Consider the following 16,052-nt stretch of genomic DNA (forward strand, 5'->3'; position numbering starts at 1 on the left):
TCACATCATCGTGACAGTTATTATATTTGTTCATTTCTCACACACTACTCATTAAAATCAATACTCGTTCATAATAAGATAATTCATCCATTTCTTTTAAGTTGCAACAATTTAACTTCTTACGCTAATTTAATGTCACGCACCTTTGTGGAACTCCCACCATGGCCGCCCATCGTGCACAATAAGCACAACCTGTGTAAGTGTCACATCTGCACCACTCAAAAGAGCCTCGGGAGTAGCTTTCTTTAGGCACGCCCAAGTGTAAAATACGAGTATAATATAGGAGTATTTAGGGATATCCCCACAGAAAAGAAAAAGAGGTAAAAGAAAATTGACAAAGAGCTGGTACCAAATAAACCAAACACTACTGGATAATTGTTCCATTTCAAGCCAAGAGCTGAAAGGAAAAAAAGAATAAAAAAAAGTTTTAAAAGCTTCTTCAACTCCCTAAAAAGTTTAACATTAACTCTGCTAAACCAACCTACTTATTTTCCTCTCTTAATCTCAAAGTATCCTATTCAACTATAGCAAACAGCATCTGGAACCCATCAAGCAGCCCACGATAATGAAGCAACTGTATCCTCGAACAAATCAGAGCAATCCAATATATGTCTTCTATACACAAACTGAAAACGCTGAATATTTTTAACCACCTGCATAACACAAAGGGCACATGATAAATAAAAGAAAATCCAGAAGCATGAAGGATTTAGAAGGATGAAGAGAGAATACAAATGTATTACCTTATTCTTTCTGACCTAACAATACCAAATATATATGTGCAGTCATTAGACATATAATATAACTCAAACAAACTTCTTTCACTCCCACCACTTTGTACAATTGTTGAAATAGGATGTTGTGACTTCTTTAACTCTAGCATTTTGTTTTTAGGAGCTTTTTATTCTAGTATCTGCTTTGATCACATTGTGAAGGTGAAGGCCTGCAAGGGCTTCGTTCTGCAGAACCAGCAGCTGCGGGAATATAAGGTTGTGTAGCCAGATATTCAAGCGCCACAAGGACATCCTTGATGAAGGGTCGGTGTAAGGGCATTTCCTGAAGACAAATGGCAATTATTGCAATGGCTTGATGGAAACATCGCACAGGATATTGACCCCTCAGTGCTGGGTCAGCCAGCTTGTAAAATTTCGTACGGTCCTTGAAGATACGGAGTGCCTGCAGAGGATAAAGGTATATAGAAGATGGGTTACTGTAACTGGATATGGAAATTTTCTACTTCTATATCTTTGCTGGATATGAATGAAAACTCTTAACATTCAGTTTTTGGCATCACTATTGCTTGAAAATAGCACAGAAAACATACGAAGTATTAGTTATGACTTGTTTCTTGAAGATAGATGAGAAAATGATGCACTGATGCCTTAGAGGCTTAGGATGTAATTATTGGATTCAACTTTTGGGTAAAAATCCCTGAAAGTTAAAAAAACCAAAGCTCATTCTGGGAAAACAAAATGGTTAATGAGATGCAAATTCACAAACAGATTTTCTTTGTTGACATATGAGGAAATAGGCGACAATGTAACTCCTATTAGCCTGAGAGGGGAAGGGGGTACAAATTAAATAAAATGGTGGATTTCTGGAAATATAACCAGTAGATGTATCAAATTTTAATGCTCTGCTATATACCATTAAAGCTGTAATATAGAAGTACGATTTATAAAAGCCAACTTACCCATTCAACTAAGTTTTGCTCTGCACGACCCCTACTTGGGTCAATTGCTTTGCGTCCAGTGATGATTTCTAATAAAACAACACCAAAGCTATAGATATCAGATCTTATGGTCAGTTTACCACTCATGGCATATTCTGGTGCACAATATCCATAAGTTCCCATCACGCGGGTAGAGACATGGGTCTTGTCACCAACAGGTCCCAACTTGGCCAGCCCAAAGTCAGAGAGTTTGGCATTGAAGTCATTGTCCAGTAGTATATTTGCAGGTTTCAAGTCCCGGAAGATAACTGGTGGATCAGCTCTGCAGTGGAGGTACTCCAAACCCTTTGCTGTATCAATAGCAATTTTTATGCGCGTGTTCCAGTCCAAGGGAACCCAATTAGGCATCAAACCTGAAATACACCCCAATAGAGAAACAATATCATAAATATACATACAATGCAAAAAAGAAAAGCATTTAGGTCTAACCAAATATCTTAATCAGGTAACGAAATGAAGGGGATAGGAAAAGGGTGAGAGCGAAATAGGGAAGAAAATTTAAGCATGATCCAAAATAAAATTAGAAGATTTATGTAACAGGCAATATATAGAAAAGCATATTTGTCAATTAACATTTCAAATTAAAAAAAGTGCAGACCAGACAAGATACATGAAACCCAAGCACTACATAGCTCTTTCTATGGCTACTTTTCTACCAAGTGAGAAAGATATACAAACTGAGCAAATAAAACCTATATGCTACAGAGAATTCCAAGGAATATAAGTACTAGGAATGGAATATTAAGTACATTTCTACCAAGTGCACCACAACACAAATAGAAATTCACGTTTCAAATGTCTATACCGTTCCTTGCACTTGCCTGGCTGTTAAATTACCCTAATTTTTTTTATATGTGAAAGAACAACGACTCCTTTGGTACCTCAAGATTGTAGAAATAACAATAATACGGAGCATAGAAAAGAACAGCATTCTTTCTATATCAAAAGAAGTAAAAATATAAAGAAAGATACGCCTGCAGTCAATTTAGATCCGCCTGCAAGCAACAAAATAATTTCCACATATCCTGTGAGGCTGTAAATACAAGGAATGTTCTTTAATATAGTTTAAAAGACACGGTGACTTTTTGTGTTGGTGCATTCTTAATTCAAATAATTAATTATACACTTCAGTTAATGTACTAGACAGTCGAGTTTCCAGTATGCTTACTCTCCCAGAATTACAGCCAATGAACCTATGTTGGCTTCATAACTAAAGCATCCCTTACACCCAAGTTATTGCTACAGAAAGAATTTGCGGTAAAAATGACTATATTAGGTGCATTCCTAAATTGAAGTACTTGGTTAATTCAGCACTTCATTTAATGTATTATATGGTCGCTTCCCATATGGTCATGGACGTGATATAAATTTCATTACTTAAGGTTTCTATCTTACATAAAAGGGATGCATGCCTACTTTTCTAACTTTACAGTCGTTGAACCTTAGTCCATGTAGTTAAGGCATCCCATATACTCACATTCATGCTACAAAGAATGTTCCAAGCAATACAAATTCAATAACTTGCTTCATTTAAACCTTGGGGCAAGGCCAGAATCAAATAAATTATATACTAAATTTTGCAAGGGACGATAGACAAACCATATATTTGTGTAATTGTTTGTGGACAAGTTTTTACTTGAGAGTCAAACTCAATATATTTCAGCCACCATGGATTATTCTAAGATTACCAGTAAACCATCATAATAGCAGAACCTCCTCAAACTAACAAAAACAATTTTCCAGCAACATACAGTACTACAGTGCGAATAATTCAGTAAATCCCTAGATTCATAGCCCTAGATATCATTTGAAAGACTTGCAACGCAAACTTTGAACTATTCAAACCAAATCCTTTCTTTTTACTCCAACATACCTCAATCAGTGGCATCCTATACCCTTTAATGGTGATTCTATAGAAATGACAGGAACACGAAAGTTGGAAGGAAACACAACAAACTGTTTAATACTTCAAAATAATTCTTACGAACATTTTAATTCCAGTGTTCTAGTCAACATACAGTAAGGGATTATTATTGGCAAACAACTCTAGTTTGGTAGTTCTACTTCCTAACACAGCATATATCAGACTTCAACTCTGCTTCAAAACTACAGATGAATACATCAATACCCATTCACGTTTATTTATGGTAAAATTCGATCTACAAATCACATCAATACTCATAGGGTACATTCTAATCACTCTATCTGATTTCATGAGCTATGTAGCCATATTAATAAGCAGACCATAATATAATTCAGCCAGTCATCAGACATCACCTTTTCGGTGCTGATAAGTTTAGCTGATCATAACTGACCGCATCCAATTTTTAAAATTAATTAGATCCCATCTAATAGAATACTACTTAAACACATATGCATAAATAAAAAGGGAAAACAGCCAACCTGACACCATTTTTAATGCTTACAACATGATTAAAAACAAATATGAGCATGATACACAAATAGTCAAAGTAAGCAGACACCAATACCTAGAAACCTTGAGAATTATAAACAGCATTATTATATTTCTACACGGCACTAGATTTGAGCAATATACCATAATTTGAAAACAAAGTACAGATTATCTCTAAATCGTAATGCGCTAAAGTGCTACCAAAACAAGATTAAACTCCAGAACATGATTATAAACTGGGGATCTTCAAACTAGTCATATACACAAGCATAAATCAGAGATCTTTCAGCTTATAGCACATTTATCTGAGTGATCAGAACATACTTGGGTTACCGAACAGGTGGTCCTCCAAGCTACCCTGAGGCATGTACTCATAAACTAAGAGTTTTTCGTCACCATCTGTACAGTAGCCTTTCAAGCCCATAAGATTAGGGTGGTGGAGAAGGCTAAGCATGAGAACTTCGATAATAAATTCCTGACTTCCTTGAATTCCTTCATGATTTAATTGTTTAATTGCTACAATCTACCAACAAATGCAGGATCTCACATTAATAGTAGTTTATAAGTACAAAAGATGTCATAATCCAATATAATAGGCCACAATTATATTCTAACATTTAAATTAAAACTATTCAGACGCAAATGTATGACAAGGTAACCACAGAACAAACAAAGTTGCAAGACTTTTAACCACTAACCTCCCCAGTGTCCAACCTCCCCTTGAAAACCTTCCCAAAACCACCTTCACCAATGATGTTAGCACCATTGAACATTCCAGTGGCGATACAAAGTTCACGATACGTGAAGGCTTTCGCCGGACTTCTCAACTGAGCAGCCGCATTAGCAATCCCTAAGTTTGCATCAACATTAACATTCTCTGCAAAATGATGCACAATTTCTCTGACAATCAAAAACTTTATTCTATGAAAATTCATACTAATATCATTAAAACAATGTCTCACTGTCACAACTCACCATTTTCGTGCACCCTATCTTTTCTCTGCCTACTCACTGCATAAATCAACCATTTTCAGCAGTTACATAAAAGAATCAAGCATAAAACAACAATGTACATCAATAAGGTTGCAAATTATACCTGAAGTACGAGAAGCAGATCGAGCTCGATCAGTATCCTCGACCTTCACAACCTTTTTCCGAAAAGCAAGGCAAGAAAAAAGCCCCATTTTTCTGCTAAAACACAGAATTGAAGTCACCAAATCCAAATTAAAAAGAGGGGGAAATCAAGAACCCTAAGTACCCATTTGCACTAATTCTCCAGCAAAATCAAATTAAACCCAACTCATCTCTTGAAAATTCAACTTAAACATAACCCAATTCTTAAATTTTGAAATTAAACACAGCCATTAACTAAAAACTTGAAATTAAACAAAACCCATTTCTTAAAACCTGAAATTGAACAAACCCCATTTCTTAAAAACTTCAAATTGAACTTATTGAACTTCAAACTCAGTAACCCAGTAAGTAAGACTTCAGAGAAAAAATTGAGGAATGGAAGAAATAAAAGACAACCAGAAAATGATGAACAATAAGCAAAAAAAGATAAGCAGAAGAGTACAAAAACCTTTGAAGCAGATCTTAACGAACTCAAGTAGAGTAGAGAGAATTACTGTATTTTAAAATCTGAATTTTTTTTACTTGCTACACAACAAATCAGCCTACATTTATATTAAAAAGGATGAACTTGGGGTTTTTTACACATTAAATTAAATTTCATCAAAACAATTGTTACAAATTCACTAAAAACCAATTTTTAAGAAAGGAAACAAAAATCAGTGTTGTAAAATAATGTGATATTCTGTGATTTCTTTAAGGGAAAAAGCATGATAATTGACCATTAATAAGGAAATAAATCCCCGAAAAATTTGAAATGCTGATAGTTTCTTAATTTGAAGAGCTGATTCACACTTTAGTAAAAAGTTACAATTAATTTTTTTTTATTTTTAGTACCTAAGTGATTAGTTGACAATTTGACTGTACAAAAATTTTGAGTTTCTAGTACGAGTAGAAATTTAAAAATTAAAATCATCTTTTTATTTTTATAAAATGGATAGATATAAAGAATGTGGGCCTATTGGGTTGAATTACTGCATAAATTGATGATTGTTGCAGGTCGTTCTCCATAATTTTCTCTCTCTTACATTTTCTCACTAAAAAATTGGGTCAATCTTATTTAAAGTTTGCTTACTTTCAACATTTAAACGTTGCGGTGGGGATTTGTCCAGTCTCCTCTATTTTTGGGTGGTTAGATTTTGCATCATGCATCAAATCATCCTAATGTAGTAAGTTTTTTAGGGTCCGATTTCTGAATGAATTTAGAGCGTTACAAAAGACTTCAACAATGAACTTATTATGACTTATTGACTTAGGACTTGTTTTGATTTACTGAATTGAACTGAACTGATTGGAGTTAAACTGAACTGAGCTGAACTGAACTGAACTGAACTGAACTGAACTGAACTAAAATTAAGCTGAAGAGAACATGCCCTTATTGTACATATGCCCTTATTGATAGGTTAATATTTCTTTGCTATTGTATTAGCTAGTACTCTGGCTACTAACGTTCAATTTATGTTTAACTGTCAACAATTGTTGAAACTATTCTCAATGTAATATGCCTCTCCTATGAAAAAAAATGTACTTAATCTGATTATGATCTGACCATACTAGCTAAGCTAGTTTGTTATTACATTTGGCAATACTAGTATATCACTATCAGGTTGTTTGGAAATGGAATCCAGTGTATGTTATTGTGGTTCAATTTATATATAACTTGATCAAACTCATAGTAGAACTAACTATCCTTATTCAGTTTTAATCGACAAACAAATCATCCATTAGTCTAAATATTTAGACAAATAAAGTAATGATTATGTAATGAATTTATGAACTTAATTAGTATATGCTTACCTCATAGAATCCGACTTTCATTAAGTTTATGCATTTACGTATAAAGTTTGATTGGTTTCTATTATTACAGCAAATAGAAAGATAAAATAATTGTAGAAAATAGAGGGCGTATATGTTTATAATCAACTATTTCTTTAAAAGATAAAGAAAAATAAAGATTGGGAGATTTATAATTAGCATTTTTTTGTATAAAATATAATAAGCTATTACTGGACTTATACTCTGTATTGTATGAGAGTTTGCACACCGGGTGCACGGTGAACCTAAATGTATTGTTTGCTCATTATAATGATTATTGCTCATTTAATCATCAAATGATCAAAAAATTCTCTTAGTTGCACCATGTATCTGGTTGTATATAATTATTTACAGTATTCTATTTATGGGTGAGATTGTGTAATATATTGTCTCCTTTTCTTGTAGTTGCACCCAAATTGAGAGTTGAGGTGAATGATGTTTGCACCATTATAGTTAATTTGTTAACATAGAAAACAACCCCTATAGGCAGGAAGTCAAAGGAACCCCCCTAAAATCTCTTTGTTCTCTCTCCTCCTCTCAGAACAAAAACCCATCTGCAACCCCAGAACTCACCGGAGTTCCGGCGCCGCGGCCAGTTCTCCGACGAGTTTCTCTCTCTTCTTTTCTCTATTTTCAAGTTTCTTAAGCCCGTGTTCCGGTGTGGTGAAGTTGAAGTGGAACCAAGCTCCCGAAAAGCTTTTAACTCTGTTTAGTGCTACCCTCTTCTCACCGGAAAGGTTTGTTTTTGTTGGTTTCTCAAGGAGACGAAGAAGCCAAGCGCCACCAAGGTTTTACGCCGCATAGAAGAAGGGTCTAGGTTCAGATCCGTGTGTTCAGGGGACGTAATTGACGTTTATTTTAGGGGTCTTGGGCTAACTCTAACGCCGCCGTCAGGGGGTTGCCGGAAAAAGGACATCGCGACGGTAAAGATGAAGTTAGGGTTAGGGTTTCGTAGATTTCTTGCGTTCGGTTTCGGAATTCTCTGTTTTGGTTTTCTTCTTTGGTTTGGCTAGTTTGATTCGGCTTTTGAAGGTTGGGTGCTTTATTTTGGCTCTGTAAGTCCTCGTTTCCTTAGTTCTTCTTTCTTTGAAGCAAGTATGTTAGTTTTGTGTTTGAGTTTCTGCTTTGTGTTTGGATGTCCTCCCTTTTGGGTTAGTTGGTTTGTTTTTTCCCTTGTATTGTGTTCCTGTTGGGATTCTGGATGGATGGTCATGATGGGCTTCTCCAATCTGGAAGAGTTAAGGGGAAGTATATATTTGGGTTTGACTCTAGGTTTTGGGTGGTCGGAGGAAGTTTTGCCTTGGCCTTAACCTATGTTTCATGTCTGGGATTTGGAGAAGTTGATCTCCTCGTTGTAGTCCTTGGCAGTGGGTTTGTCTTGAAGAACAATTTGGGTGAAAGTCATTTGTTAGTGGCTCTTCGTCTTTTAAGTTTGTGACTGAACGACGGGAAGGTTTGGTGTTTTGTTTCGTTGTCAGTTGGCTCTAATTTTCTTAATTGGAGTTCTTTTAGTTTTAGTTTTTTCAGGTTTGTGATGAGTTTTGTACTCATTATATTCAAAATTTTAAATCTGTGCGCTGCTCCCATATTATTTGGGGTTCATAGTATGCTATCATTTAAGAATTTCTTTCCTTTGAAGGAGAGAAATCAAGTTACTTGTTACCGTGATATTACCTTCCTTTCGTTTCTTGCTTTGGTGTCGTTGTTCAAGCTCCGTAGGTTAATAGATGTTTCTACCATGGTCAATTGCCCAAGTTTCACCCTTGGTGGAAAAAGGACACCGGAATTAACTTGTAATGTAGGCTACAGCTCGCTAGAATCAAAGCGGTGCTATCTACAAAGTGGTTTCAACACTCATGGGATGACTACGATGGCAGTTTCTTTTAAGTTTGTTTGTTTTCTTTTGTTCATAAGAGCAAGTGTTGCTCATAGATTTGTAAAGGTCTTAATAGGCCTATAAACTTTTCAATATTTACAATTGAATCCTTTGTAAAAAAAAAAGAAAGAAAGAAAAAAAGAAAACAACCCCTAATAAATCAATTAATTATTGTGCGAATAACGAATTTGTCAATTTATAGGAGGTGTATATACTAGTATATGTATATACGATGTAATATAATTTGGTAAATTGGTACAGATCCATGTGACGTAGAATTAATAAATATTTCACAAACTGACACATTATTTAAAAATTACAATATTAAAGTACGTAGTAATTCATAGGCTTTAGATATCTGATGAAATATAATTAGTCAACAATTAAATCAATAGATTAAAGTCCACTTAATTTGGAGATCTAGTTTAAAGGTTCTTCATGTGATTGTTAAAATTGGATTTGGTAAGTTTGTACGGATTATTTATAATTTAATACTTATTCCACTTAAACATTATACGGAAATCTAGTAACATTTTGATTTTTACACAATTCAGTATATAATTGTAATTTGTACGGAAATCTAGTAACATTTTGATTTTTACACAATTCAGTATATAATTGTAATTTGTAAACGTTAACATCATTGAAAAATATGTATTAAAACGGATCTAACAATATTTCATGCCATTATAATAAGTTTCCTTAATATATAATAATTCGTCAACTGCAATAAAAGTAGGGTGTTGTACTGGTTGTTAAGTGTAAATTCCTTCTAACTCTTTTTTTTTTTCCTAGTTAAAAAGGGTATTTTTGGTTTAATTAAATAGATTACATTTAATTTTGTTATGTTGTCATTTTATTACAAAAATACTCCAACTGTATGTGGCCCTGTTGGTGATATTTAGAGCAAGTTTCTCTTTTTTTACTGAATTTTGATCTATGTTAAAGCATAATAATAAAGTTAATTAGTTAAACATTTAAGTGTTAACTTGGAAAAAAAAAAATAGCTTAGTTGTTTTTTCTTCCATCTTTTTGTTTGTAATGTTCCACAATAAAATAAATAAATAAATAGAAAAAGCTTGATAGAAATGATGATGGATAAATTGTCAAGGAATTGAAATTTGTATCAATTATAAAAATGAATAAATAAAAAGACAAAAGAACGTACAAGTAGTGGAGATTGCGAGATGACAGTTTAACATTTACAAGGCTGAGATAAAGACTGAAAACCTACTTAATCTAATCTTATCATCATTTTATTAAGACAAAAGCGTATTATTTGAGTTGATATGAAATGGTGTCTCTCTTTTTTTAAACAAAAAGGCATAACTAATTAACGACTTATTAGTTGTACTTTATTGGCTTAATTTATGATTACTTCTTTTATTTTTTTATTTTATACTTGGTACTTGTTACATATTTTATTTTTTATTTTATATATTTTTTTGATTAATTATAACACTAATCATACTATAATATTGATTTATTTGTTATTTTAGCAACACTTTTTAAAGTGTATAGTTGATTGATTTCATACTAAAGGTAACGTTTGTCGCTCAATAAATTATACGAAGTAATAGGGTTTGGGTTAATACTTCGAAAAAATTATGTATGTTACTCTCTATGAAATACTATATTCATTTTTATTTTATTAATTATATTTTTCACTAATATAAAAAATAGTTGAAGTGTAAGCAAACCTCGATCACAAGTGACGTTATAAACACCTAACATGATAACATCTATAATAGCTAACCACTTATGCCAAACATGATTAATGTTCAATCAATGCAATTATAGAATTATTATAATAATCTAATATCACTTCTTCAGTCTGGCCCTTAGCTTGATAGTTGATACGTTGGCATTTCGATATCACTCATATTATTTTAAACCTATGCCGCATATAGCTCATAAAATGCTATAAAATCATGTAATCAAGTTGATATTATACCTAAAATTGTGGTTACATTTTGCATGCATATAAAAGTAGGTTGCAATAAGTCAAGTGATTTGAGCCTTTAATAAAATTGCTATAACCAAGCATTTCAAGTCAATTAAGGCTCAACTTTAGTATCTCGTCCTCATTTATAATTGTATCATTAATATTTCTGGCCTCATACAGTCATAACACATGTTCACACTTGTGGTTACTAATGAGTACCTAGAAATGATATACGACTTTAAATTAATTTAAGTATGTGAGAGCAATATATATATCCCACCAACAATCCTTATCATTAAACTGAGTTTAGATGGGTTAGTTGAAAATAATTGATACGTAACAATATATACTTTTATATAGAAAAATATGAAAAACCTCACATAACGAAAGAACGGGTAGACTAAGATGATATTATGTCACTTTTGGATCAATCATCAAATTAAAGTATGAAAAATGCTAACCATGTAGCGTACAAGCCAGATGTAACAACGTTAAAACAATTGATGCAAACAAGAGGGCTCATCGATTTATAATCATAAAATGCTTATATGCGGAAGTAGTATATCAATATATGTACCTATTGACTGATCATGCATAAAAAATTATACAGTAAATGCTTTTACTAATTTAGAAAAATCAACATTTTATAGATATGCTACTACTACTTCTGGGGATAATATTTTGTGCATTTCTTTAATCCAATAAAATTAAGTATGTACATATTCGATCAAATGTTTTTCTTCCATATTTTACACAGTATATCAAAGTGCAAGTCAATGAAAAGTCAAAACAAAAGAAATAAAAAAAGGGGGGGAAAAAGGCGTACAGTACATACTCCGTATTACTTAGAGTCTTAGGCTCTTAGCTTGAGACAGAATTTGTATTTGTGCTGCATATTTCCAACACAATCTGATAATTATTCCTTAAATCTGTAATAAATAATTAAATAACAATAGTTGGACTTTGATTATGCTTTATGCACATCCAAACAAAGTTGATTATCTGGAACTTGGACCACTTATCCATTCGAAATTTCTAATAATACCTTCTAGCTTCGAATTATTGTACTACGAGTATATTTTTTTTTTTCTTAAATTATTCTTTTTTTTTTTAATATTCATCTATTTATTTATTTTTTAGGAATTTTTTTTTTTAAAATTTATACAGTTCGTATAAATGATGTATTGTACCTTTTTTTTTTAAGAAAAGCAAGCTAATGTAATGTAGTACTTTATTTGCTTTAAATTTAATTTAAGTAAACAAAGATGCACTACAAATGATTTTGTAGCTGATTTGACCGTTAATTGGGTGAATTATTTGAGTAATTAATTTATTTATTTGATTGATTAACTGAGATAATGCATTATTAAGATCAAAGTCCAACTATTATTATCAAAGATCAAAGTCCAAACAAAGTTGATTGTCCGGAACTTGAACATATGGCTTGAACTTTGAGCTGAACCTCCATTAAACAGGCCCAACCAAAGTAATTACTTCGTTTAAAATGGTCCATGGTTGACCCTTCTCACCAAATCCAAGTCCACTTATTACATTGTTGAAAAGTTGTTTTGGGCCAGTTTAATATGGGTTAGATCATATGGTATCAATTTTAATTCAGATGAAATCAAATTAGGATAATGAGAATTATGATATTATACGGACTGTGCTTTCAATAAGTGGGTTTAATACATACTTCGTACTCCCTCCGTCTTTTAATTATGTGCCTATTTCTTTTTATTATGTGAGTAATTAATGAAAAAATAGGCATATAATTAAGGGACGGAGGGAGTAGTAGTTTATTTGTTACGTCTATGTTGATTTTTATAAGCGGATATGAGTTAGTTTAAATAAGAGTCTATAGCCACTTGTTAGAAAATCATTGCAAATTTGCAACTTATGTTCCATAACCGTAAAATAGTTGCTATTTGGTCATTTCATTATTAGGGTTAAACATTAATATGTTTTAATGTGGTTTCGGTCATACCGTATCTATATATTTTATGAAGCACGGTACGTAATAAGTAAGCTATAAAGTTACTACTTACATGGCACATCGTATTTTTTACTCTGTATATATATTGATTCCTTAAAAAACAGAATACGAGCTAGTTAACCGTTATATATCCCTAACCAGTATGCATATCTTCAAATCGTAATATACATAGTTCTACTCCTTTAGTTTCAAAATAATGTTCCACTTTGACCAGCTCATTTGTTATTGGGAAACTTTGACCAATAATAAATTTAATTATCAATAAACATAAATTATACTTTAATTTGTAAAAAGTTGATATTCTAACAGGTTCCCACGTGACTATGTTTAGCTTTATGTATAAATAAAACACCTACCGAAATTAAAGTGGTATTTATAAGTAGTGCAAAATTCAAAATATTTTTTTTTTTTTTTTTTTTTTTTTTTTTTTTTTTAAAAAAAAGAAATTAATAAAAAAACCAGATTAGATCAAATCGAGGGATTATTAAAAGAGGATAGCACTTGGCAGTAGTGATATCTCATTCGATTCCAGAAATCAAAATGATTTTGATGTGAGTTTTTTTTAAACCACCTTATACTATCTATATATACATAACATATGCCACTAATTAACTCTCACATCAAAATCTAAAGCTAATTAATAATAATCCTCAAACAATAAACACTAATATTATAGAAAATGGCAAGAGAAATGGTAGAACAACTAGAATTCGAAAGACAAATCATCTCCTACATCGTTGAAAACATTAACAGTCTTTCTGAAGAATCAATTGCAACCATAATCTCGTTCACCACCCCTCGTGATGCTTGTCGTGTCGCAACTCTCTTTACCAACTTCAACGAAGCGGCCAACTCTAACGTTGTTTGGGATCGTTTTCTGCCGTCCGATTATCGTGAAATGATCTTACGGTCATCCAACATTGATGATGTTCATATGTTGGATAATCTCTCGAAGAAGGACCTCTTTATGTATCTCGCTGATAATTCTCTTCTTATCCACGAAGGATTGATGGTAATTTAATTTTTTTATCGTTTAAATTTGGATTTTGATTTCTGATTTCTTTTTATCATTGAATTATTTAATTTTTTTTTTTCACGTAAATACTTTCGTTTAAAAATAATTGTTACAGTTTATTCATGTTGATGTAGAAATAGGTAGAAATAATGATGAATTGGCTTTCAAAGGAAAAGAAACAATTAAACTTGATAATTTGATATATACCTAATTTTTTAAGCATATACTGCAGGATGAATGTTAATGTTGGTGGCTTACGTAACTCAAAATATTGTACCCTAGGACAGTACAAAATTGTTCATATATTACACTTTTTTTTTTTTAAATATAAGATCTCTCGTCAAAAAAATAAAATAAAAATTTATATCTAGGTAGATCTAGTGAAGGGCTTATTTGTCATATGTCCCACCATTTCTAAAACTAATAAAGGGCTTATTTGTCACATGTTCCACCGTTTCTAAAACAAAAAATATAAGTTAAATGTGACTTACGTACATTGAGTTGTCAATTAAATAATCTCTTATCAATTTAATAATCCTAATTGTGGATATGGAGTATTAATTTTCAAATCCCCATTAATCATTTTTTTCCTTTGTTGTGAAAGGATTTAGATTTCCGGCCTATTGTTTACAACAAGTCCTATTAACTAAGATCGGAATATTCCTAATGTTTTTAAACTCATGTTGTATGTATTGAAAAACGAAAGAAGTATAAGACTTATGAGTTATATATGATGCAATGTTTTCCTATGGTTCACCAGGTGGTGCGCATGAGAATCATCTATCATTATTGTTAAATTTGATAGAAAAATTCGATACATTTTTATCTATTGTAACTAACCTAAAGTCCAAACTCTTGATTAGAGCTTTTCACTGGAGAAATCAAGTGGCAAAAAGTGTTACACACTTGCTGCAAGGATAAAATAATGATGAAATAATGAAATAATGCAGTTTATCTCCAACTCCACCAATGCCGGTGCCTTCTCCTCCTCCAACTCCAAGGTCGATGCCCCCTCCTCCTCCATCGCCAACCATGGAACCTCCTGAAGATGATTCCCCTCCTCCTTTAGAGAATCCATCATCACCAGATGGTATTATCAACGGCAATCCACCTGAAGAGGATTCTCCTCCTTTAGAGGCTCCATCGCCATCAGATGACTCAGATGATAATATCAACGACAATCCACAACCATCTCCGTCCACTCCACCGGATGAGGGGACTGATCCATCGCCAGACCCTATACTCGCTCCTAATCCACCACCATCACCACCACCACCTCCACCACCACCAGTTACTGATCCAGAAGAGGATGCTACACCAAAGCCACCTTCAGAAGAATAGATTCCCACAGCTCTATTTTTTTCCACTCCTTATCTATCTGTATTGCTATTCATCTAGTCATTTTGCTCTGATCACTCGTCATGGTTCATCACAACGTTTCTCTACTATTTGTATTATTTCCCATATGTTACTATGCAGAAAAATATATAAGACGTCGCGTGTACTAGCGACTTAGTTGTTCAACTTCATTATATTTAGTGGTCAGGCATTAAGCAGGGCATTAATTTTCACCAAAGTTAGAGCACGTTACATTACATGCATGGCGAACAAATCAATAATATAGGTGCAACTATTTTATTGGAAATCTATTAAAGTTTAGTATGCCATAAGGAGCCCCATAAAATCCCTCTCAATTATTTAGATGACTATTAGTAGTTGATCACATTTTTAAGCTTGTTTGTTTACAGTAAAATCCTTTCCCATTTTGATCTGCCTAGTTTGTGGATTGGACATAAGGGTTCAATATGTGGTGTGTTTCCTGTTGGTGGTGTTGCTAGGTTTTACGGCATCAGGTCTAATCCCTAAGCCACATTATGTGCCCTGTCCACCACCTTTACCTAGTCCCAACCTGCTCCGTCAAAAATTGATAGGCATAACACCAGAAGATCCACCACCAGCCTAGACAATCTCTCCATATGCAAGAAGAAATGTAACGAGGTGGGTTGGAGGGCCGTGCAGCAGTGCCTATTTATCAGGATCAAGCGGCTTTTACACTTTTAACACATCACACTTACAATTCGAAAGCTTACCTTCCGGAACAGAAGTACTGATGTAAAAGAAAATTATGAGTT

General features: G+C 33.0%; 2 protein-coding genes across 3 annotated transcripts; one reads left to right on the forward strand and one right to left on the reverse strand.

The window, feature by feature from the left end:
- Window positions 1-343: 343 nt before the first annotated feature.
- LOC145588421 (putative serine/threonine-protein kinase PBL21) lies at window positions 344-6,102 on the reverse strand. Of its 2 annotated transcripts, XM_081645066.1 has the most exons (8): window positions 5,728-6,102; window positions 5,242-5,333; window positions 5,121-5,156; window positions 4,844-5,022; window positions 4,470-4,668; window positions 1,694-2,085; window positions 744-1,176; window positions 344-653 (listed from the first exon to the last, which is right to left on the reverse strand). In XM_081645066.1, exons 2-7 carry the CDS (start codon window positions 5,327-5,329, stop codon window positions 907-909), a joined length of 1,164 nt encoding a protein of 387 aa, XP_081501192.1. In that variant the 5' UTR covers window positions 5,330-5,333; window positions 5,728-6,102; the 3' UTR covers window positions 344-653; window positions 744-906. The 2 variants fall into 2 exon arrangements, with proteins under 2 accessions (XP_081501192.1, XP_081501191.1); XM_081645065.1 differs by having other exon boundaries at window positions 5,242-6,102.
- Window positions 6,103-13,584: 7,482 nt separating this feature from the next.
- On the forward strand, window positions 13,585-14,131 carry LOC145589258 (F-box protein PP2-B1-like). Its single transcript, XM_081645788.1, has 2 exons — window positions 13,585-13,917; window positions 14,036-14,131. The coding sequence occupies exons 1-2, from the start codon at window positions 13,585-13,587 to the stop codon at window positions 14,129-14,131; spliced, it is 429 nt and encodes a 142-aa protein (XP_081501914.1).
- The last annotated feature ends 1,921 nt before the right edge of the window (window positions 14,132-16,052 follow it).

Source organism: Chenopodium album, chromosome 17 (genome assembly GCF_948465745.1).
Source record: "Chenopodium album chromosome 17, dcCheAlbu1.1, whole genome shotgun sequence".
Taxonomy (NCBI): domain Eukaryota; kingdom Viridiplantae; phylum Streptophyta; class Magnoliopsida; order Caryophyllales; family Amaranthaceae; genus Chenopodium; species Chenopodium album.